Source organism: Dermacentor albipictus, chromosome 2 (genome assembly GCF_038994185.2).
Source record: "Dermacentor albipictus isolate Rhodes 1998 colony chromosome 2, USDA_Dalb.pri_finalv2, whole genome shotgun sequence".
NCBI classification, from domain to species: Eukaryota; Metazoa; Arthropoda; class Arachnida; order Ixodida; family Ixodidae; genus Dermacentor; species Dermacentor albipictus.
The window spans coordinates 128,765,917-128,791,030 of NC_091822.1; the positions used below are offsets into that span (position 1 = coordinate 128,765,917).

Genomic DNA, 25,114 nt, shown 5'->3' on the forward strand with positions numbered 1-25,114 from the left:
GCTCGGAATGCAAAGATGTACTTCTCTTTGAGAAATCTGTCGCCACAGCTGAGCGGCTACCCTCACAATTTACGGAACAGTGCGACTGGGGTGGACTTCTATACCCCTCCCGGGAGCTCTATAAGTTCATTGCCGCCCTTGAAAACTTGTTTAGTGAATGTTTCAGCCTTTCAGAGCTGCACACAGAGAGTATCTCCGATATCCTCTCTCTGGTAAAAACAAATTTTCTGAACTCGAATGCTGTCGGCTGTCCAGACCACAAAGAAGAAGTAAGCATTAAGCTAGTTTCTTTCTACGTGCTCACTCGCCTTCACTTTTTAGTTAAGGGAATCAACAGTGAAAACACATCAAGGAGAGAGAGGGCGAAGCACCTAAAGCTAAGCAGGATTAAATAGAGGCTCATGTTTCCGCACATGCGCCTATGCGTTCTGTTAGATTTGTTCAGTCTGATTCCAGTGCGTCAGTGTATAAAGCATCGGTAAGTACAGTGTCTCGCGAAGACGTGGCTACTCGACAAATGATTTTCCTCATGAGGAATATGCTCGTCTGTTCATGTTCTTTCTTTCAGATTTTATTGTTTCACGGTAGACGGATCGTATATAGATCAATCTACTCCCGCCTTATAGTTTGTTTTATGCCCTGCACATTTTTAAAGGACGATTTCTAAGCTATCTGAAGGCTTTTAGTTTTTCGAAGAGTTTAATATTGTTTTTAGTGCATCCTTGTAAATAGCAGAACTTGTAAATAAAGTATCATACCTCGTCTTTGATTTCAGCGCTTTTGTCATTGTCTTTTTGTGCTGGATCTGTGAGAACATTTTCGTGTTTCCAGGAAATGGTCGAATTGCATGGCTTATTATACAACCTCTTATACCAAAATTATGTCAATAATTATAATAGTGATAACTGCATATTTTGATATAATAATTGTATATATGACCGCATTAGTTCCCGAAAAAATCATGCTCACCGCGTGGCACGATTGCTGGTGAGAATGAGCGCGTTGCAGGACGCGTAATAAGAAGAGAAAAAAATACAAAAAGAAAAACAGACTTACTCTACAAGATCAGAAATAAAAAAGGAATAGCAAACTTACTCGACCTTGCATAAAAACAGCCCAGCTTTCATCAGAGCGGCTACTTTCAAGCTGTTGCATTAGTAATATCAGTTGCCTGCATTTAAACCAGATAGTTTAATTGAAACATCGCCTGTATGATTGACCCTTTGAAACGTGGCCTTCTCGAACACGCCTTGAAGCCCTTGATTATGCAATATTTAGCTAAGGCCGCACGTCACCGAGACACATCTAATTTCATATGCGTACCCGCCATAATGTTCCCCTATTTTTACCGCATTTGATATTTCAATCTAGTATAAACAATGCGTTTTGCATTATTTACCGAGGGGACCTCGAAAAGCAAGTGCGTCTCGGGTGCAGGTGGCATAAAAATACGGAAAAAATGGCTATTGCGTAAATATTTTCCAAACACACAGTCATCCTACACACGCAAAAAAAGTGCTGCACGTAACAAATAATGTACGTGACCCACATTCTCCCTAAATGTGAAATTGGTGCCGTTATTAGGGCATCGGGGAAATTGTTAGCATTCAATATATCGACCTTACGAAGGAAGAAAACAAAGGTTTACCAATTCTTATTTGACCCCTTATTATGCCACACAGTTCATTTTAATTCCTGTACCTCATCCACTGCACATGATCCCCATTTCTTCGGAATATGAGCCCTGCATTTCGTTATCTCTTGACACAGTGAAACACGCACATAAGGTTTAAAGAGGAAAGCAGACTGAAAACGCCATCCATCTGACTTCGTGGCTCCGGCTAATCCAGGCACAGTCATCCTCGAACGCAACTGCAACGCGGCGCTCGACCGCGGCCGTGCTTTTTTTTTTTTTTGTTGGGCACGCTCTCCGGCCGGCGCCGCCGCGGCCTCCGCCGCGCGCGGGGGCGTGGCCTCCAGAAGAAGGCGATGGTGGCGCCCTCTGGATTTTCAATAAAAAATGCCTCAGCGCGGAGCCCTCGTTGGACCCACTCTCCAAATCTAGTAAACTCTAGTTGTGCTGAGCAATATCGGATAGCCATTTTGATAGACTTAGCTGTTAGATATGTTGTCGTCCATTACGCAATGGCGTTAATTTTTTTAGTATTAGAAGAGAAAATGAAGGTGAAGTTAGCTTGTTGGAATTTTTCGCCAGGACCATAGTGCCTGTGCGATAGGGAGGCGTCTTGGATTTCAACTTCTTTTTTTTTCAATTATTTGGGCCGCTGTGGCATAGCAGATATTCTTGTAACTTTCTCGGTTGATACTTTGGCTTAGAATACAATTTGTTTGACTTCGCCGATAAAAAAAATATTACAGGCCGAGAAAACGTTAATAGCTATGACGTCACGGCGAGATGGTGCGGGAGCTTGAAGGCGGCTTAGCCACCCGTCTTTCGACTTTGCGTCTTTTCTGGCTTAGCAAGCGTCTTCTTGGGGTAAGAGTGGCTTTTATTTTGGCATTGTATAGAGGTAGGTAACAAAGTTAAATTACAGTGAAGCTTTCTATGGCTAAGATCCCGGGATTTCTTCGTGGGGTAACGTCGACAGAGAGCAATGGTGGGTCGATCTGCGTCAGTGCAGGGCAGAGCAATGGATCGTACTCCCGTTGGGCAGAGGCTACGAGTACTGAGCGCAGTAATAGTGCATGCATTCTTTCGAATCATGCAAAAAGCATACAAAACAGCATATGTTTAAAAAAAGAACAAGCTCAAAACAAGCGTCCCAACCACATAACTGGTGATAAGGCGCTCTTGATAACAATGCATAGCACGCAGCGCAGCCCACATGCGTTTCCCTGCACAGACTACTGCACAAGCTGCCACTGCGACACCAGCTTGCAACTGGGGGAGAGACGTCCCTAGCTTTTCGTATATAAAATAGCCAGCTCAGCAACTGATTTCAATGCTGTTGCAGCACCACTATATGGGCTGCGGCGTGTTGTCAAAATTACCGTTAGTTCCATTGCTGACATTAATACTAATGGTAATACCATTAATAGTAATGGTATTGCTACCATTACTATAAAACAAACGATAAAGCATTGCGTACACTCCTCAGCTGTTGTATCAGTGGTTTTCAACAGGTTCGCTGGACATGCAATTTCTAATGGCCGGAATGGCGAGTTATTTTTTTTCTGACCAGTTTCTATTCAAAAGAATGTTCAAGGCTGTATGGTGCTCTAAGTAGCATTTCTGAGGTAGTGGTGTTAGTGGGCAACACGGAGCAACCGCGGGGAGGGCTGGCGAGCGAGTTAGCCCATTTCGCGGGGTATCATCGCAGCATCTTCAGGTGACAGAATGACTTGGGCTTTCTTCCGCTGTGCTGCCGCGTGCTGCGTTCGAGTCGGGAGGAATTCGTATTCGAGAAATGGCTGTGAGGCGAGCGCTATTGGCAGGATCTCCAAGGAAGGCGGGACGCGTGCGATTGCCGACGTGTTCACGGCAAGGAAGTCAAAAGATTTTACAAGTGATTCGGCAGAAAAGCAACCGATAACAGAAACCAACTTATAGTCAGCTGATGTATAGTTACTTTACAAGGCTGTATAGAATTGGTAAGTAAAAAAAATGGCCAGGCTTAGCTTGGTTAAGCCAAGAATGCATTGCATATTGCGCGGCCGCGCGATATGCGGCCGCGCGCGACCGCGCCAGTTGGGGCCCAGCTTCTCCTCCGTGACGTCACGTGCTGGCGCAGCGCCCCTAGCGGGAGGAGCGGGAGTCAGGTGGTGGCAGCGGCCGCGCGCGGCCGCGCGAGTTGGGGCCCAGCTCTTCCTCCGTGACGTCACGCGCCGGCGCAGCGCCCCTAGCGGGAGGAGCGGGAGTCAGGTGGTGGCTGCGGTCGCGCGCGACCGCGCGAGTTGGGGTGCAGCTTATCCTCCGGCTGTCGTGACGTCGCGTCACGTGGTTAAATGGTGGCTGCCCGGCCGCGCCCAAGGGCTGAACTAAGTGATTGCAATATGCAACGCATAATATACGACCAAAGGCGTTGCGGGTTTCGGAGAGTGCTCGATGCGTGCAGTAAACACGCACCTCCAGGGAACGCAGCGCGTGGTCCACGATCGCGAAGAGCACGACGGTGATCAGAGCCGCTGAGACGCACGTGGCCAGAGCGAAGGTGCCCAGGCACACGGCGGGGAAGAGGAAGCGCAGCCGCATTCCTTCGGCTTGGGAACGCAGGCCGAGCCACGGCGCTAGCCGGGAGCGAACCTCACGGTCAGCGGTCGACAGGAGGAGCAGCAGCGTGGCCTCCAGCACCTCCGCCTGGGTTAGGAACGCGTGCGATTGAGAAGCAACCAACGTCTCCATAGCGCAGGCCTAATCTAGAACTTACTTCGTTCTAACGCTACGATAAGCTTAAATGCAAACAATACCGAAAATGAACACGCCGATGGAAGGAGGACCTTGAGCGTGCGCTAATTTGGACGGCTAAATATGAATAACTACAAAATATCCTTCCAATAAGCTTGCCGCAATAGCACAAAATGTTTGCCAAAGATGTTTGCATCACGCTTCACTGGGACATGTGAAGGGCCTTGGCTACATAAATTGAGCACGCCAACTTTTGCAGCAGAGCAGCCGGTGTCCTCCACATTTGGCGACTCTCACAAGCATATTGCTAACTGTCTTAAATAGCAGTCTTTGCTTTCGCTGGCTGCGGAAAAGAACGGAGGATCATGAGTTTTTTGTAATGAACAAAAGGCAGCATACGCACCATGTCGTTTTTCCGTCCGTGTATTTATTCTCGTCATTGCTTTCGACGTGAGCGACTAAGGTCGGATATATAAGCATTCTCAAAGAAATAAACGGTCAGGACAGCTGGTCAAGAAAATAGTTCTGTAGTATGTAATGTACTGAGATTTAGAATGCCAGAACCATTCCGCCACATGCAAGTTTTGAGTGTTCTCACTAAGACGGTCTATATGTACCTATGACCCAAGATAGCTGTTACACGGAAAGCAGGCAGATGACAGGGACAATAGCTAAGCAAAGGTAAATTGGTAGTGGATGGCTAAAGCACTCTACCATCGAGTACATTGATATTTTTTTTACGTGCGAAAAGAGCTGTGTATGAAATCTAAATTCTTCAGGAAAATATTGCGTTACTTGGTGTTTTAAGCGTGTCAAAGCACTTTGAAACGCGTTTCTCAAATTATCACATAAATGGGCAGTTTTGGCCGTAAGGCCACAGCATCGACAATTATAGCAGGGTTTTTAAGGTTGAGCTTGGACTCCTCGGATGGCGTTCTTACTATATGCGGCTGCTACATCATGGAGCAACGCACGCGCAAGGCAACTACAGCTGGGCAGAAGGAACAGTGCCTTATCAGTTACCAGGCGTCTCACAACGCCAGCGTGATGAGCGTCGCCAGCGGCGTTGCAGGTGTTGCACCCCAATGGTGCGCAAGGTGAGACAGACGAGAAACCCTCGGCAAAAGTATTGTGCTGCTCACGTTACACTGAGTGAGGTGCATGGGGAAGTAATGTACCCCTCGACTACGCCCACCACGCACTCCCACGATGTCAGAATTCCCAGATACTCAAGGCACACCGCCCGCTGCTTGGGAGTCCAGGCTGCACGACAAGCGCTCGCCTCGTCGGGCGCATGGCATATTTGGCGACATTAGCATGGAGCAGCTTTAAAAACGACAATTTTCTCCGACATCGGTGTGTCAGAATGTTCTCAGGACGAGCCATTCAAGCTGTCGAGTTGCGTCGCTTCGAACACTGCTGCAGCGTCTCCCTCGGGCCGTATTTTCTTGAGGCGCGATGGAGCACACGAGGCAACATCGAGGTACAGCATCGGTGAGGTAAGCGGCATTAACTGCTATTCGCATACAATGCTAACGCAGTACCGAGAAGAAGCTGGCAGCCAGGCGCTCCGGGTCGGCGACCTGGAGGAGTGCGGGGCAGCACAGCAACAGGAAGGCGTTGGCCACCTTGGGCAAAGGACCGAATATCCACCAGCTCATGACCAAAATCACACAGTAGAGGGACCGGGAACCCTGCGAAGAAGTACGGCTGCATCAACTACGCATCGCAATGTAAAATGGCTTGACGCAGCCCGTAGCAATAACAGTGGTCTTTGCACCATGAAATGATTTTAGCCAACTGTTTTTGATAAGGAGCAGTTGACGCTTATCACTTGGCAGAGAATCGTAAATTATTATTTCGCAGTAGCTAGGTGACTGACAGTGGTGGTTGCTCTCACTTTCAAAGTGGCGTGCTTTCCAGGGAATATTGGAAATACATATTGATTTTTATGCTCACCGACCTAATTGTGAAAATTCAAACAAACAATACACGTTTACAGGCGAGAAAGGAACAGGACAACTGCTCCGTTTCTTCTTCCTCCGTCAACGTTCTTAATTTGTTCCATTACTATGAGTATGAGCGCTACCTCCATAGTACCATTCATTTACTAAATTGAAAGCAAACAGTAAATGCAAAATATAATCTTTGTTGATCAGAATTGATCTGTAGCACTCATCCACGGCGTCGGTCAAGGCCGAATTGCGGCTTTCGCACGTTAAAACCTATATATCAGCCTGCTGCCGTTATTGATATTTGTTTGCGTCACAGTCGAGGTAAACTGCACTATTCTCAATGACAAGTGACTTCCACAGCATTTAGTGGCTATGTGCGCTCACGTGTGTCCCGTAAAACAGCAGTGGCAACAGGTACAAAGGCATCAGGTAGCCAATGTTTCGGAAGTCATGTTGGTACCCTGCGAAGAGAAGCAACAACGTATTGTCCCCTTGAGCTTCACAAAGGGCGTCACAAAGGCACTGAGATGACAGTTCGCGCTGCCATTTATTACCTTTGTAGAAAACGATATTACAAGTGGTGAGCTTGGCGACCATGCTGCCAATTGTATCATGTACGTTGTGACACTCGTAGGGCATGCTCAAGCATATTCGACGTGAGGGGAAGCTACAACATCGTCGCTCCCTGAATCCAGATCGCCCTGCGCAGCGGCGGCGATATGGCACCTTCCAACTGCCCTGAAGTTACGTCAGTTAACGTGTAGCGAGTATGAGAGTCAAACAGATCGGATATTTTGTAGTGAAATATGGCGAATCTCATTTACGGATGAGATTACATAAAGAAATGTTGCACAAACATGCCAGCCTGCACTTAAGCAATGTCTCTCCTACGACAGCAACGACCTTCTTTTTTAATGCTAGCCGCATACGGAGAGATTTCTAAGGCTGATAGTTTGAAGAATAACCACAAAACGTTCACTAGAATGCGAGCATACGTAGCGCACGGGAACACGCGAAATCACTTTGTGTGGGCCCTGTGCAGAACGCTTGATTAGTGCCTAATCATCGTCGGGTCACAGTGTGGTTCCCTTCTAAAGGTGGGCGCTTTATGTGTATGAGTTCAACAAGACGCTTAAGTGCTTCGCAAGGGACAATGTGCTCATTATTATTATCATCAATAGCCTGATTCATGTCCGTTCCAGGATGAACGCTGCTCCCAGCGAATCTTAAATCACACTGTCTTGCGTTAGCCGGTTCAGCTCCACAACTGTAAATTCATCTCATCACAACATATCATCCTTTGCCTTCCTTTCACTTTGGTCTTTTTCTGGTGGACCATTCCCTGGACTGTGCATCACGACATGGTGAATCATATACCCTCCTATTTCCTTTTCCGCTCTCCTATCACGCTGAAAGCAGAGTGAATACACCTTTCATAGATTCAGCGAGAGGTGCGTTTCTGAATGGGACATAATTGCAAAGGCTGAATGAAGTCACCATTGAGCATCAACGGTGCCGGGCGTCAATTAATATAAAATTCTCCAATGTTTGGCCGCGTTCAGCATATGAAATGCTACGTTGATGCATGTCATGCGGATCGTCAGATGAGTTACGACAGTTCGTCCTTATTTCTTGCGAATTGTAGATCAGCCTCCATGTTTCGCTTCCGAAAGAACACCTTAAGGTATAGCAAAGAATCTTGACAGTGGTGGCGCATCAGGTGTGACTTGCCTTTGTGTTCGGAGCTCCTTTTCAGGTTGGGCATCGAAGCAGCTGTCTGGTGGACACCGTATCGCGCAGGGCTTCTTCTTCATCTGCTTCCACGTAAAGCACCTGCCGCGTGCGCCCACGTGGTGTCAGCGCGCTTTGTCGTCTTTTTGTGCAGCTCGGCATTGTAGGCCAGCAATTATGGCTTTCTGCTGCTGAGAACAATCAGATGAACTCCACGGCTACGGCGACATGGAGAAAGAAAAGGAAAAAGAAAATCAGAGAGACAATCAGAGAGAATTTGGGACATGTGCGCATCTTTCTCTGGCTGGACATCGTTGGTCAAAAAGGAGTTATGCTACCGGATGCAGTGATGGGACATAGGTAAGTATACCAATATCGAAACTCTGTGGTTCATTAACATTTAAATCTTGGATTACTATCATTAGATGAAAAGATGACGTCACACTAATTTTCTAGCCCCTCGCCGCTGGTTCAAGATTGCGCCGTCCACTGCAGTGCGAGGGAGAACAAGTGGTTCGTCAGCCTATTGCGTTCATGCTTCGTCTATGTCGCAGTGGTGCTCGACGAACAAAATGATAGCAGCATTAGCCATGGTGTGGTTGACTGAAGCGCCAAATCTTAGAAGAAAAACGTCTTGGTTTAGTTACGGTTACGTTGCCTCCCTTTAAAGTGATGCTTTCTTTCAACCTCCTAACTGTTTGGCGCCTGATTGTCTAGCTGCCTAAGCTCAACGGGGATTTAAACACAAGGTGAAGCTCAACAACAACAACAACAACAACAACAACAACAACAACAACAACAACAACAACAACAATCTTTCCTGCCAAACATGCCTTGCAGAGACGATGTCCCCAAGAAATGTACCGGTGTCTTGCAACACTAGATGAGATTAGACCCAAAAATTTACCCCTCGCCACTTCCCAAGCTAAGCAGGGAGGAGGCAGTAACATTCAGACGACTACAGACTAATGCCTACGTCCACGGGATCTCAATGCGCAAAATGGCATCCGCCCAATTATTTTCGTACTCAGTGCAAATATATATATATATATATATATATATATATATATATTCGGAAATTCCCGAATATTCGAATATGGCCCAATAACGGTAGAAACGGCGAATATTCTGACAGGCGGAATAATTGAACAAGTAACGAATTATATGCTTGCTCCGCATTCTCCTCAGAACATGTTTATTCATTGAGAACTTCGCATGACCGGCTCATTATTTGTATGCTCTGTTTCAGTCTATCTGCATGACGCCCGTGAGACACGATCAGTTTCAGTTTATTTTTACCAAGCTTTATTCTATGGTTCTTTCCTAACCATATATGATGTCCTTTAAGACTCTGTAACTATATGCGATGAAATATGTACCCCCAAAGTGTTACCTGGACAATCTTTAGATGATTGGAAATTAAAAAGAAATAAATATGCCCGAGGAGAACGTTGCATCGCCATCGCCGACCCCCGCCTTGTGTTCCCGCTTTTCTCATGTAATCGCCGGCTCTCTGCTACCTGCTACGCTTCTTCTTCTTGAGACAAACGCAAAACGCGCTAACTTCGCCACTGCGCTATTTGCAACTATCTGAGTGCTGATACAGCCCCCGATGGGGCGTGTTCTCCAAGAATGGCATCAACTGCGGATGATGAGCCACCGAGCAAGCAAGAAAAGAAAGCCGCAATAAGTCTCCTTTGGCGGCACTACACAAAGCTCTCGCCGTCGACAGCTCGGTGCAAGTCGCGCGAACATACTCTTGAAATACCAACGGGAATGACCACTACTATTCAAAATCAGATGAAGCAGCACCTTTTGTTGATGGAAGAGTACAAAAACGAGGCCACTGCAAATCCTCCGTTGAAGAATCAACCGACACTGGACGATATACTTCAGCAGAGACAGCAGTCATTGTCTCAGAAGAAAGAAAACGCACTTCCCCAGAATGTGGCAGCCATTCATTTCTTCACCATTTCTGCTGCATCAGTTTAAAGCACTGGTCGAAGCAGCTGTAGAGTCGTGCTACAGTCAGCCACCTCGAACAAAATTGTCGCGTGTGCTCGTCCCGCGCATGTACGACGACACAACAGCAAAGGTAGGACACGAGCTGCGAAAAGTACTTGAACATGGAACAAGCACTCTCGCTATTACGAGCGATATCTGGACGTCGCGTGCCAACGAGGGGTTTGTAAGCCTCACGTGTCATTTTCCTGCGGTGAAGTTCAACAGGAAAAAGTCGACTTTGAACACGCGACATATGCCGGAGAGTCACACGGCTGAGAACATAGCTGCGTCAATGGAGCAGCTATGCACCGACTGGGAGATACCAATCAACTGCGTGAAGTACATCGTGACGAACAGCGGCCGCAATATCCAAGTGGCCGCAATATCCGAGCGGCTGCAATATCTGAGCGGCTGCCAGGAGACTGCCTTGGCTCCAGCGAGCCTGCTTTGCGCACACTCTGCACCTAGTGATCAGCAGTGAAAAGTCGTGTACTCCGGCAATCAACACACTCTGCAAGAAGGCTAAAGCGATTGTAGGGAACTACAAGCATAGCCCTAGTGCACACAAAAGACCGATCGATCTGCAGATGTAGCTGAACAAAAACGTGCTCTGTGTTGTGTAGGATGTTGACACAAGATGGAACAGTCAGTACCTCATCCTCTCAAGGCTCCTTGAACTCTAAGAGTCCATCAGACTTGAACTCATTTTTTCGGACACGAGCTTGGATACCTTTAACTCTGCAAAGTGAAGAGACGCAGTGGAGTTTTTGGAGGCATCGAAGACCTTATTTGACGCAACTGTGATCTTAAGTGCTGAAAAGTACACTGTAAAAAAAAATTGCCTTACTTTACAGAAAATTTGCTGGTAATTTGTGACCGAACACTCTTCCGTAAATTAAGAACGGTCATTTCCGTAGAACGGACAACTGTAAAAAAAGAGACCGTAGTACAAGATACGAGTGCTTCTGTATCTAGAAAACGGAAGACTCTGTATTCTGAATCTGTACTATAACCGTTAAAAGTACGGTGCTTCTCGTATTCAGAAAACGGAACACACTGTATGCTGAATCTGTACTATAACCGTTAAAAAGCAGGTGCTTGCCGTATTCAGAAAACGAAAGACTTCGTATGCTAAATCTGTACTATATCCGTTGAAGTACAGGTGCTTCCCGTATCTCATCTTGCAGAGCATATCCATTATTCGAAGAATGTGCCATCGGGGAGAAAATTGCCCAGGACGTGCGAGAGTCGACCGAATTTTATTGGTGTGCTATTTGCTGGGATCAGCCGTGCCACCATCTGCGTTCGGAATGTGCATACGTGACCCACTGTTTTCAGCGGTCTTGAGCAGAAATGCAATTTGGTCAATGCTCGCACTTCCAGGGTTCTTTTGTCCACGATAGTACAGCTCCTTTAATGCAGATGTCATGAAGGCAGCGCATAATCAAAGCAGCAGGTCACCATTGAGAAAATTGTCTTGCCAACACACTGACATGGCTGCAGAGATAAAACACTTTGCACTTTGTGATATGAATGCACTGCATAGCATATATACAAAAAGGTGCAACATTTCAGTCCTCAAGTTCTTAGATCACAGAAGCAACTTTATTTTCTTCAATCACTCGTCTTGCACTTCTTCCTGGTGAAAGTTATTCTCGACTCCAAACGCTTGCAAGGATAAACTTGCTGCTGTTAGGAGAAACAAATAGTATTCGTGAATATCCATCCTAAAGAAAGCGGCAAAAAAGTATAATCACAGAACACGACAAAGCAGTAACTTCTGTGTTAGAAAAACATGTAAGTAGATCAACATTGTTGGAACAAGGGATGTTGCTGTAGCCAACATTTCGACATAGGTGCTTGTCATTAGGGTAGCAAATGTTTTCTTTGGCTGTGTTGTTTTGGATTGTGCATATCTCACTGGCCCCTAGCCTCATTGGGGGAGAAGCAACTGGTGCATATAATAGGTCAAGAGAAGCCAAAGTGTTAAAATAAAGGAAGGAAGGGTGTGCTTAGCAGTGGTGATTGTGATGGAGCGGGTATGAGCAATGCTGTCAGTACTTGCCAAGAGTAGGGGTGACCAAAACAGAAAACGATATACACATGTAGGCATTCATTAATCCAGTAGACCAAATCTTCCCAGAAGACAAAATAGGTATCAAGATAAACAGTTTGCACTTTTGGAAAAGGAAAACGAAGAATTAAGGAAAATAAGTTTTGTATCAAGATGCATCTGGTTAAGATCACTGCAAATGGTAAATGAAGGCACATTATGAATATATATTTTGTTGAAAGCCGATGAAGAAAATATCTATTAACCAAATATTAAAAAATAGGGACATTAAAATTAAACTGGGTATGACCATAAAACAGTAAAGAACAGCCTGTGGAAAAAAATGGGATGGATAATATAACCAGGTGCAAGATTGCAAAACGTCGAGCGCTGTTTATATTCATGCTGCTGTTGATGGCTTCAAGTTTCTGTCTTCCTGTGGAACCTTTGTCTTACTTGAACAAGGAAACGGGTCATTTTTTAAACAAGCCAGTTCAAATGCAGTTCAAAGCTTCAGCAGTGTTATAATGAAAGAAAATATTATGGTCAGTTCTCCTGGGTGTGCTTTCATTCACCAGTTATTTCCACCGGTAGTTCAAAATTTAATGGTCTAAATGGACCTTAGCTCCTGGCAAACCATTAGCTGGTCTTTTTTTCAACACAGATGCCTGCACATTATATGTGTTGGCTGGAGTGCTAGCGAACTACATTATACTTGTTGCCACAACCAAAGTGAAACTTGGTAACAGTGATTGAAAAAAAAAACAGCATTCCACAATACTGATTCAAGTCATCTGGAAAAGTTGCTTAAGTTAACGTACACCCCCTACTCCACCAGACACAATTATTCACCACACTGACTCTCATGGTGTCAACCATGCTATTACAACACTAGGCATCAAGTGAGGAGAATTAGGGGATAAGAGGGCACAATGCTTTTTGTTAGAACATCAAGGGTGCGATCTTGTACGCGTTCCAAACTCGAACGGAGGCGGTCCGTTCTTTCCGTCGCGAAATTGGCGGTCCGTTCCGTTGCGTTCGTCCGATAGCAGACAACACGGAATGATTGACAGCAGATATCACTTCACGATTGACGTCATGGCGTTCTTCACCGTTCAAACTGACCAACCGTGTGCAGCTCGGTGGAACGGACCGCCTCCGTTCTATTTTTGAACGCGTACAAGATCGCACCCCAAATGCGCTTTACATAAATGCTACATTCCAACTAACAAAGGAGCAACCGGTTTGTGAGATAGTGACCAATGCATACGAAAGCTAATGACATTCTGTGCAGCAGAATGTTGACGATGAGGTGTTATGCGCACAAGTGTACTCTTTCACACAAAATGACACCCTGCACTCAAACCTTGTGCCAACATTAGAGTTTGAAAAACACCATAGTGGAAAGCAAAGAGTGCTAAATTTGTTGAAAATTACTAAAAATTATTCGATTATTCATTATCCTTACTGTTCGTTAAAGATTAACAGATTGTTCCCTACGGGTGCTGTAAACAGGCACCCTGCTTTTACAGTGGTAGCAACAATGATCTGTGGCACAGACAAGAATAAATGCTCATGAAGTTTATGCAAGAGTATATCCTACAAATTACACCCCATTTCACATTCCAATATGGTAGAAGAGGAAGACGAAAAAAACTACTTTCTGGTGGAGGATGCATACTGCAGAATAGAAGAAACAAGTGTACCCTAACCATTGCTACTGACGATGCCTGTGCACTAGCAGTGACATATAATATGGCAGTTACAATTGTTTTTCCACAAGCACTGCAAGCTGCGGCCAGTTTACCAGTACACAGCTGTAATAAATTTAGGGCAAGCTAAAGCTCTCAAATGGATTTCTCATATGACACAATTGGAATGCAATATTCTGCAAATAAGTGAAGCGCGATGTGCCATCCCATACAATGAAACACCTTTGAAGAATCTGAATCACCACCTGCACTCTCAGGCAAAGTTACACCCTTTGGAGTGCCCCTTCTGCCACACAACAATAATCGTTATCTGCCTTGATGCGTTTCCTTTCTTGAAAACGCCACGCCCGCTACTTTGCTGTCAGGAATGCTATCATGCTGATAACGCGCATGCCGTTCGTTACTGGAAAGCACAGGGCTCGCAGCGTTAAAGAAAGGAAATGCATAAAGGCAGATGACAATTATCGTTGTGTGGAAGAAGGGGCACTTCAAGGGGTGTAACTCTGCCTAAGAGTGTGAGCCGTGACGAGGGAAAAGAGTGTGTTCCGTGTAAAGTAGTGCACCTGTATAACCTAAAGCTTTGGAGAATGCATTTAGTATGAGCTGGGAAGGTTCCTAATTTTAATTGCACACAGTGAAAACCTCCACGCAGTTTATCAAAACGCAAACCCCCTACCTTTTTGTTGTTCAAACGTAATGACACGTAGGGCCATAACATGTACATTATGGGTTTCGTTCCCAAACAATCAAAGTGAATAGCACCACCCTAAGTGTTATGTGCCTTCTTTTTAGTGTCGAATGCTGCGATCGGCAGAGAAACGGTTTTCTGGAGCAATATAAAGTATTAGGTACTGTGATCTCAGTTCTTTCACTGCTGTTTAAGCGTTATCGGGTCCTAAAGTAAAAAAAACGAGGAATAAATACATGCATATTTTACGTCACAACCCTCATAAGTATTTAGTAGTCTGGATTATAAAGCATTCCAGATTTACAATGCAGGACAGATTTTATTCCACTGAAAGAATGGCATCATGCCAATGATTCTGCATTTGGTGCTATATTTATTTGTATTTAGTTCAGTTGGAATGTGTGTCTATCGTCAGCGATATCGCTTGACATGTTTTATATTGACTGTTTTCTAAATTTAGGCAAATTCGTATTCGCAAATAACCTTGTATGACACCAAGAACTTGCTTAGCAGGAGTATTTCTAACATTTGCAAGATATGAGGCTCTTGAATGCATATCTAAGCCTGGGGTACACGCCGCCCCTTAATCTCATCAGCAAGTTTCTGGAACTCATCTACGAGGTTTCTTATGATGAATGTAAAGTTGCTTGAACAGGAAAAATAGGGAACTTATAACAGGTGAATTATGCAGCATAAGAATGATGTCAGCAAGAAGCAGGCATCAAGAACTATAAAATGAAGACTATAAAATGCAAGAATTATTTGGGATGATTTAAAATTCTGGCATTGGAATGAAATGTTTTTCCATCTATATATAAACTCTGATTATTCACTCTACTACCACTACCTTCATTAGAAACATTCATAATCATTATCCTATCTATGCCACATCATCCTAGCTAATATTCAAGCCTTCATAAGCTGCTTTTTTTACTGCTAATTCTCTGTGGGAAAGAGGTGTCCGTATGAAGACCATATCATATACTTATTACCCGTTTTTTGATAAATGATAAGGGAAAAACTTCACACCAAAAATGCATTGAGCTTGAGCAAGTTCTGCGTTTGATGCTGTTGATTCTTCTTTCCTTTTGCCATCATTGACCCACCTGGTTAACTAAGTAGTCAGAAAAGCTGCAGGAGAAAGGTCGGGGTGCCAAACCAGACTTGTGCCCCAGGGGACCTTTTCACGGTCACTGGAAGAACTGCCTGTGGCCTCGGCATCTTCCTTGACAGCCATGGCCATGTCTAAGAAACCTTGTCTCCACAGGCTGCACAAAGAAAGATAATTTGCTAAGTCTTTTTCTTAAAAGAACCCATTTAAGTTGTATTCGTGGCTTTGCACCACAAAACTGACACATGACTGGCCACTCAAGACACTTTATGTGTATTCGCAGGCTTATTCCTTGGAAAAGCACTTTTATGTAGCGCACAATGAGTAACAGTAACAAAAAAGTGTATCAGGAGGCTTTCATGTTGCTCTACAACTTTTCATTGACAGATTTCATTTAATTATTTGAGATATTTAATAACTAATTAAGAATTATGTAATTAGGCAGAATGCACAATATTATCAGAGTATCTCCAAGCGATGGCAAACATTACCTTCATTTTGTCTAGTTACATCGCATTTACATATTTCTAAATCTTGGTGCATGATAGTTAAGACACCCTGTAGATAAAAAACCAAATTTAAATTTTCATAATCATCTCTTGCGTGTCATTGGTGGCTATGGCTGCTTCAAGTTATTCTTTCAGTATGGTACAAGCAGTTTTGAAGTGAAATTGTTTTGCATCGAGGGCATGTAATCTAGACAATCAAGCAAAAGGTCAAGTTGTGTTCACTATTCAGATGTTTAACTAAGAAGCTGCAGGAAAAGGAAACAGGACACAACACCTAATAAAAAATGCAAAATTTGAAAATTTAAACTGAACAAGAAACCAGTTTTTGAAAACAGAAAAAAAGCGAGCAGCTTACATCGAATACACCCTTGCTATGTACTCCAAGTGAAGTTGTTACCGCAATGCTTGGGCACCATATGAACGTAACAATCAACAACTTCGAGCAGAATATTAACACCACTAAATGAACTGGCCTTTGAAGATACTTGATCTGAAATCCTCAACGACTTGTTCTGGCGTTTAATCTGTCAAGCTCAATCTGTATTCTCAAAAGCTGGCTCTCGGCCATAATTTCTCTAAACGCAACATCAGCTTAAATCTCAAGACAGGGTTGACCTGTAAAGTGGATAATGCATGGCAAACATCATGAACTCTCTTACATGTTAACCAGAGGGTTCACTCATGCAGCCATGAAATTGTGATGCAGACACGATATATTGAAGCTGGTTTTTTGAAGTGTTTCATGCTTCCAAGGCTTCTTCAGTTGTGAAAGCTGTCTCCATTAGCTAAATAAGCGATGAGAATAAAAAAAGAACTTCAACATGCTCACAATATGTTGGCCATTTGCAAGTAAACAGCAGCCTTTTTGGGTGCCCAGGTTGCCTGGTGCAAATCTACTATGCCACAGTACTTGCGTTACCCAGTACCAGCCACTTTAAAATGCAATGTGTTCAGAGCCCTTTCCCTCTGTTTGTCTGCTTTGGAAACAGTTTAACATGTCTTCAGTAGGCGTCGAGAAAGGGGACAGAAAACACTGTGCACCACTGATTTCTAACATGTTTCGCTGGATGCAGCACACCGCACCGGATGCAGGTGAAGCCAGTGGAAATGCGATGTCATGCAGTTGCTTGTCCTGGAAGCAGGGCATATGGTGGACTAACTAGTGCGTGCAATCAGATAATATTGCTCCCGAAAAACTTTTCTTTGTGGTTTTTCACATTTTAGGAGGTCTCTAGATGTCTGGTAAGCACTTTTATGGCAATCCGAACCCGTATACGATAGTGTTCTTTTACATCAAGTTTTTTCTGATTTACCAGTGTTTCCATTGCACGCCACTTATGTTAGCGACACTGTAGACACTACAATGGAAAAATTCTGGACACCTCGAAACACTGCTTGGGTAGTTTATGGCACATCAGGCAGGCATGTTAGGGGAAGAAATGCCACACACCCGTGCAACAAAGTGCTGCCGCAAAGTTGTGAAGCACCAACTTCCGGGACAAGGCCGGCTTCAATCGAGGGTGCTCGATGAGCTGTTCATTCCCTGTAGTAGAGATCAGTGGCGTGGACCCTTTTATACTGGCTGTCTTTTCTGGTCAGAACCTTGGCAACAGCTTCCACCATACTTTTTTTGAACCTGCAACATGTGCAGAGAAAGTCACATCACTGTGCGTTGATTGTATGGCTTTATTGTGCTACATATTCTATCAAATCATTAAGAAATACAGTTCCCACATTTTTACTACTGTATATAGACAGTCTAGTTGCTATACGCGCGAAACATTACCATTCCTCTGACAGAATGCAACAATAGAAGCGCACACTGTAAAGCTACACTAAAATTTAAATTGATGTGACACCGTATGAGCATACATTATGCTTACAGTATGCTTACTGTATGCTTTAGCCCTGTGTCAAGTAAAAGTTAATTGTCAATCATTTATGGTGTATTTCTACTTATTCTGGGTCATCAAACTGTACAATCAATGTTCCAAGTTTACACATTGTTGGCTTTTGATTGCCTATGTGACCCGTTTCCTACTTACGCATGCAGTAATCACACTGTAATAAGGAAAAAGAGAATAGGAAATGCCGTGATAATCTTCCACATTTGATGAGGGCAGGAGCAATGGCCAATAGCATGTGGGTGAAGCTACATAAATACTCAGTTTTCACACAGCTTAACTATTCAGCAAGTAATAAAGAGCTATCCTGTGCACCTCTGCATGACCAATAAAATCTGAGCACTTGACACTGCACTAAGGCTGCCGCTTGGTACTGTTCGGCAGTTCAGCTTTGGTTTTCTGATATACAGAACTGTTTAGGTACCAGTAGTTTACTTTGCGATAAAATGGAGCTTGGAGCACTGGTCATTTGCATATAAATAATGCGACAGCAAATATAACACAAGGATAGGAATATGGGTCTCTTGGAAAAAGTACACACACATTATTATAATGTGATGTGATGCCACAATGAAACAGAAAGCAACGCATAGAAGTGGACGGCGCTTCCATGCCACCAAGGTTATTGGACAGACAGTACTTCAGAAGTGCCCGCAACACAGTGTGTAGGCGGGCTAGTTGGTGTGAATCCATAAATACTTTGTTAAGCGCAAAACAATGGACACAAGAAAGACGGCCAGCACAAGGCGCTACACTCAACTGACATCACTTTATTGCGTCGCTCCTTTATAAATAGTAGAATCTAGAACATGCGCAGTGAGCACCATGTGCAGAGACCACCAACAACCAATCACAAGAGTGTACTCATGCGACGAGATCCAAAAAACCATATTGAGCACTGCACAAGGTTAAAGAAGGCACACTAATGCACTGTGACCCCAATGACTGCATGAAGAAAGCTTCCGATAACTCTCGGGCAGTGGTATCACAACACTTTTTCAAAATCGTAGTATCACGAAACATGGCTTTGCACTTCCATATTTTACAATGTTGAGCCAAATGGGAACCTGTGCCTGTTGGTATGGATCGCTTAGGTTCGCAATGTTCCATGATGCTATGATTTTGAAAAAGAGCCGTGATACCACCGCCAGAGAGTTATCGGAAGTTTTCTTCATACAGTCATTGGGGTCACAGTGCATTAGTGTGCTTTCTTTAACTCTTTCGTTACCACGCCTATTCAAATCGATCACCGGTGATCGATGCTTTAAACGGCCGATTTCGACATGTTGGAATCGTTTCTCGTGCAGCTAGCGCCATCCAGTGGTTAGTCTAGGCAGTGCACTTGTAGAACCAGTTTAAATTTTCCCGCTCTGGCGACGTTCTGATTTTTGATGCGCCTTTTTGAGAACTAATGTGCGCGTGTTGTTGCAAAAGGGGGCGTGGCGGCCGCGCTTGAGAAAAAATACTGCCACTCGTGGTAATTCAGCATTAGCGTCAAATTTTTGTGATCAAAAGGCTCCCAGCAAGTCAAATATTGAATCATATTGTCGGCTTTGTTATCTGGCGGCGTTGAGTGGGGATAATTACCCGAAAATGACGCCAGCTATTCACTGGTGAGCTTTGACTTGGAGTCCGGGTGGTTTTATTCCACGAAAACGCATTCCTGAAGGTCCGCCGCATGTCCAACATGTATACCTAGCCTTTACAGCCAGTTTGCAGCAGTTTTGGTTTCGCTTCTCTTGTTAAATCCGCCAGAGGGCCGCATCCGGTGTTACTATCGCAACAACGCCAGTCGCTCCGGTCTCTGCCATGGCGTCGTCGTCGGACGCAACTGCGCCGCGCGGAAAGCGTTCTGCTCGAAAGTATTCTTCACCCGCACCTGATTTTAGTGACGAGGATCCGAGCTTCGAGTCCGAAGATGACAGTACTTCTGCTTCAAGCTCTGACGGCGACGATGTTTCGAGTCAGCCCGGGACATCCGCAGCTGCTCACCGGTGAGTTACCTTTACGGCCTTGAGCAGTCACCGGCGTCGCGCGCGCTTATCTGCCGACCTTTGTGCACAAGCTTAGAGCTATTCTTGCTATCTGCAGGGTCCGTACGTCGCTAGGCCAGGATGTGCTGCCACCGGCTGTGAAGAAACTTCAGTTCACGCCAACAAGGCCGCCCGGAGCACATCTCGGCCCAGCACTTCGGAGCAGCGCAAGACGCTTTACAACGGCGCGCGATTTTTTCCTCCTGTTCTTCACCGCAGAAGTAATAAATACTATCTGCAAGAACACGAATAAATATGCTTGGATGCATATTTTGGAGCTTCCAAGCTATGCTGAAAGAGATGGGTCGTGGAAGGAAGTGACTCCCAACGAACTAGTGAAGTTCATTGGACTGCTCATTTATATGGGCATTGTGAACGTGGCACGCATCCACCTTTACTGGAATACCAGTAGGCTTTTTTCAGGGCTTCTTCCTCGGAACGTTATGCCAAGGAGACGGTTTTCTGCACTTCTGCGCTTCCTAAGTGTCACTGATCCGGAGGCGACTACTGTAGCTACGCACGGCAGGCTGCACCGCGTATTGTGGCTTCTGCAACACGTGAACACTACATCAGCAGAACTTTTTCAACCTGCGCGGAACCTCTCTGTGGATGAAAGAATGGTCAAATCGAAAGGAAGATCGGGTATTCGGCAATACATGCGGGACAAAATTGTAAAGTGGGGATATAAATTGTGGGTGCTTGCTGATTCGCAGACTGGCTATTCCGTTCAATTTTATGTGTACGCAGGCAAACGGGAAACAGCTAGTACAAGTGGACTAGCATTTGATGTGGTGACACAACTGTGCGATAAATACCTCAATCAAGGATATGTCATCTACATGGACAACTTTTACACATCTGCGTCTCTCTTTGCTCACCTGCTAAATCGCAAAAACCCTCGCTTGTGGCACGACACGTAAAGATCGTCGGTGCTTCCCATCTGAATTGAAGGACGTGTCATGGGAGAAAAAGGCAAAGAGAGGTGATGTTCGGTGGCTCCGACGGAACAACATCCTGTATTTGCAATGGAAGGACAGGAAGGTTGTTCACATGATGTCAACAGCGCACACTGCCAACAGGCATGTTACAGCCACAAGGAAAGAGAGAAGAGGCGGCGTGTGGACTATCATCCCAATCGAAAAGCCGGTGCTGATTGACGACTATAATTCCGGGATGCTTGGAGTTGATAAGTCCGATCAGCTGATTGCATCCTATAACGTTTTGATGAAGTGCGTGAGGTGGTGGAAGACGCTCTTCTTTCATTGTATTGACATGGCTGTTGTGAATAGCTTCATTCTTTTTCAAGAGCACCGCCAGCAACACCTCTCAACACCGGAATTGCAGAGGAGCGCCCACTTCGACCAACTTTCTTTTCGGATGGAGCTCACCCAACAGCTGCTCGAGCTTGATGATGAAGAGGTTCCCAGAGTACATCCTGTCCCAAAAGAAGTGCCGCACCATCCGCAAAAGATGCCGAAAAGGCGAAACTGCAGGATGTGCTATCAGGAACGCAAAATCGAACAAAAGACAAACGTTTTCTGCGAAAACTGCGAAGTGCACCTGTGCCTCACGAAAACGCGCAACTGCTTCACCGCATGGCACGAGCGCTGAAGCTGTTCCCGGCCTTTAGTTTTTTTTATGTAGCTGAAGAACGGCGCGGTACAGAGAATTAATTTTTTTAGACAGTATTCCTGAGTCATTGATCTTCAAAATGTATATTCTAAATTTTCTTTCTAAATAATGTGTATGTAGATATTGTGCCTTTTCTTTCTTGTTTTTATCAACTCGCCACAAAAATGGCACTTTTCCGAATTTTTTGTATGTTCCCTAATAAATTGTTTGCTTTGTAACTTATGTTTTTGGAAAGAGCATTTCATTATGTGCAATTTGGCATGCTGCAACGTGTTCTGGAATATTATTTGTACTGGCAAAAAAATTTCTTCCGAGACCTATGAAAAACGGCCATTTTCTCGCGGTAACGAAAGAGTTAACCTTGTACAGTGCTCAATATGGTTTTTTTTGGATTCTGTCGCATGAGTGTGCTTTTTTGATCAGATGTTGGTGGTTCCTGCACATGGGTGTTCACAGCGCATGTTCTTCTAGATTCTGCTGTCTATAAAGGAGGGACACAATAAAGTGATGTCAGTTGAGAGTAGCGCCTTGTTCTGTCGTCTTTCTTGTGTCCGTTGTTTTGTGCTAAAAAAGCAATGATGTATTCCTTGTGTGTGTTTGAAGACAGCTCCACACACAGTAGCGTATCCAGTATTGCTGCCCAGTGGTTTAGCTCACCGCAGTTTGAAGTGCCACAACACATAAGGAGAGAAACCTGCATTATAGTCTTGTTGCAAACAAGAATATAACGTGAAGTGCATTCTGAGGCCAGAAACAATAAAAAAAAAATTTCATGATGCACCGCTGTGCAGGGTTTTATAGCAAAGTCAAATACATTTAGTGTAAATATCACACTATGATGGTGCACAATGGTGGTAATCTGTAATAATATAAAAGGTGGCTTAATGTTACAACAAAAGCTGACATTACTTAATAATAGCCCTGTAAAATTTAGCATGCAGGGGCACCGCTTCGTTAAACAATAGTGATGTATTGTCTATGTACACAAGTATTACCCACGCATTTCTGCCATTGTCTAAATGGCATAAATGAATGGGTAATACTTGTATACATAGATATTACATCTCTATTGTTTACCCACTGGGTAAACTATGTCTGCCTGACACAAAGATTAGAATTAAACCATAAATTATATATAGTCACCCTAACAGTAACACCTCATTTGAACTTCACAGTAAGTAGACGCCTGTTGACGCCAGCCTCCCCCAATGCTAAACTGTGCTGCATGCTCTACAGAGAAATTATAGTGGTATCACTCAACTCTGAAGCAATTCAGGACTGCAGCACTGTAGAAGACATCTACAAATGTCCCATTTCATGTATAACAGCCTGAATTGCTTGCACATCTTACCAAGTGCAAATTAAAATTTCTTCTTGTTTAGCATTTTTGCCTGCTAGACCACAATCCAATGTCATCAATATATTAACATATTACCTCAAAGAACCTAATTTGGCTTATAGATTAACACATTTGCATACTGCCACAGCTGCACCCTGTCATACGCATTGCAATCATAAATGAGTGCTGGTCCACCAGCACTCCAATGTCACTAACAGTGATCACCTACACAGCTAAGTAAACGGTCATGATTCAGGTGGCAAATGGCTAAGAGAAAAAAAAATCCACTCACCTTGAGAGCTACAATACTGCAATAACTTGGGAGAGATGGACCCATTGCAGGCAGCAGACCTCTTCTCAGCTCCAGCACAACAGCAACTTGCCTTTCAGTAAAAGAAAAGGATTGATTAGTAATGATAAGTTACCTTGTTTTTGCTGAGTATCAATACAATCTGACTTTCATGCATATCCACTCTCCGCTTTAGTAACACAACTGAATTATTCGTCAAATAAAAGAGTCTATGATGATACCATTCGCTTCTCTTGTATGTCCAAATTTTTTCGCACTGATACCCCGTTTACTGCTTGCGTGCACCCAAGCAAGAAAGTAACGATCACAGGTAGTGAGCGACTGCTATTGCCTCGAACATTTATTTCCGTATTTTAAAGTTCTTGTATCGGATACAGTATGCTCTCAAGCCAATACAAGCGTCAATACAAGAGCTCAACTGAACGCAGTTTTATTCTACGCTTTTAACGCGAGTAAACAAAAGGTTAGAAGTACCTCACGGAAATTGCGATCGAGCCAATCGCGCTACGACTGGAATCGATCTGAAAAGATAGGGTGATTGATCCCTTTCCCCATTCATGCGTCATTTTTGCCCTAAGACGTTGCATAGTGGTCTTTTGAAACAATATTTCTGTTCGCGACACCGGCTTACCACACATCATTTTAACATCTACGTTATGCAAACCAAATAAGATTAAAATGGGCTTACCTCATGAGCAAGTTACGAGCGCGCGTGGACTGTTGAACACCCGTTGAGAGCAAGCAGGCTATCCGTGTCCAAGCGCATACGTGCACCCAAACACAGGAAAACTTCTTCGATGCCGCAGCGTGCAGAGTTTTGCACACGAAGTGAAAGACATCCAGCGCAAATATCTCCGCGCGATGACGGCAAATGACGAGCGCACAAGCGTACACAACACAGCGACAAATTCGGAACTTTGCCAATTCGAACGTGCCGAGACCCAAGCAGCGTAACCATCCATCGTTTCTGTTCTTCGCTCCCGATGCATCAAACTCTCTTCCTTGCGGTCTTGCTCCACTCTTGAGCACGAATCAAGAGATATTTACGGCGAATTACCAACATTTACAACACGACTCGAAAAATGCCGGCTGACTACACATGTGCAGCTCCGTCTGCCACTCCAACGGACGCGCAGCACGCGCTGCCCCCTGGTGCCGCACTCTGAGCGCGGAGAACCGAACAGAATCGGTTTCGTTTTCGCATTTGTGCTCTAGTTACTGGAACTGCAATATAATTGCTTGACAATTAATTGAATTCTAAAAGAGGAGAACGCTTTCTCTCCCACAAGTTAGTGCGTTTTATACAAAGGGAGAGAGAATTCAAAAAGCAGAAAGGCAGGGAGGTCAACCAAAGCATTCGCTACTGGCGATAGCAAACCCCTGTGCTACAATGAAGTGCAAAGCAGTGCACTGCGATGCGTCCATAAGCTCTAGTACAGTGATAATCTGGGCTGGTTGGTGCATGTAATGAACGGGTAAATAATGAGTTGTGTCATAACATTACCCATGCATAAAGCACATGGAACTAATGGTGTTGCATTCTAGGTCAAAAAGAAATAAAGCTTGAATCGTTACATCTCGACACTGGGCATTCTTTCTTTCCGTATTATTTTTTTCTTCTTTTTGACAGTATACACAGTACTAGCACGGTAATAGGTCCTTCATCTTCAGTCACCTTCCAGTAGTTTACACACATGTCGGTGCGTGTTCGCGTTCTTTATTCTACCGTACAAGAACGAGCGCGCTTACCGGTCTTGTTTCAAGATG

General features: G+C 44.5%; 2 protein-coding genes across 7 annotated transcripts in view; one reads left to right on the top strand and one right to left on the bottom strand.

Annotated features, from left to right (window-relative positions):
• The window catches only part of LOC135897376 (uncharacterized), a 66,161-nt gene extending 41,705 nt beyond the window's left edge, over positions 1-24,456 (bottom strand). For all 6 annotated transcript variants that reach the window (XM_065425985.2, XM_065425980.2, XM_065425984.2 and 3 more), the window contains exons 1-8: positions 24,036-24,456; positions 23,330-23,420; positions 17,580-17,765; positions 15,616-15,777; positions 8,053-8,270; positions 6,706-6,782; positions 5,911-6,060; positions 4,088-4,318 (exon numbers count right to left, since the gene is read on the bottom strand). In XM_065425985.2, coding sequence (XP_065282057.1) covers positions 4,088-4,318; positions 5,911-6,060; positions 6,706-6,782; positions 8,053-8,086 — 492 coding nt within the window. In that variant the 5' untranslated portion in view covers positions 8,087-8,270; positions 15,616-15,777; positions 17,580-17,765; positions 23,330-23,420; positions 24,036-24,456. The remainder of the gene's footprint in view (positions 1-4,087; positions 4,319-5,910; positions 6,061-6,705; positions 6,783-8,052; positions 8,271-15,615; positions 15,778-17,579; positions 17,766-23,329; positions 23,421-24,035) is intronic.
• On the top strand, positions 19,252-22,035 carry LOC135897390 (piggyBac transposable element-derived protein 4-like). The gene is made up of 2 exons (XM_065426000.2): positions 19,252-20,027; positions 20,125-22,035. The coding sequence occupies exons 1-2, from the start codon at positions 19,843-19,845 to the stop codon at positions 20,984-20,986; spliced, it is 1,047 nt and encodes a 348-aa protein (XP_065282072.1). The 5' UTR covers positions 19,252-19,842; the 3' UTR covers positions 20,987-22,035.
• Positions 24,457-25,114: the final 658 nt, after the last annotated feature.

What these genes read in the sequence shown, in the direction of transcription:
- LOC135897390 (XM_065426000.2), top strand. Translation starts at nt 19,843, where the DNA reads ATGGCGTCGTCGTCGGACGCAACTGCGCCGCGCGGAAAGCGTTCTGCT. An exon ending in ACATCCGCAGCTGCTCACCG is followed by an intron (nt 20,028 to 20,124) that starts GTGAGTTACCTT and finishes TGCTATCTGCAG; the next exon opens with GGTCCGTACGTCGCTAGGCC.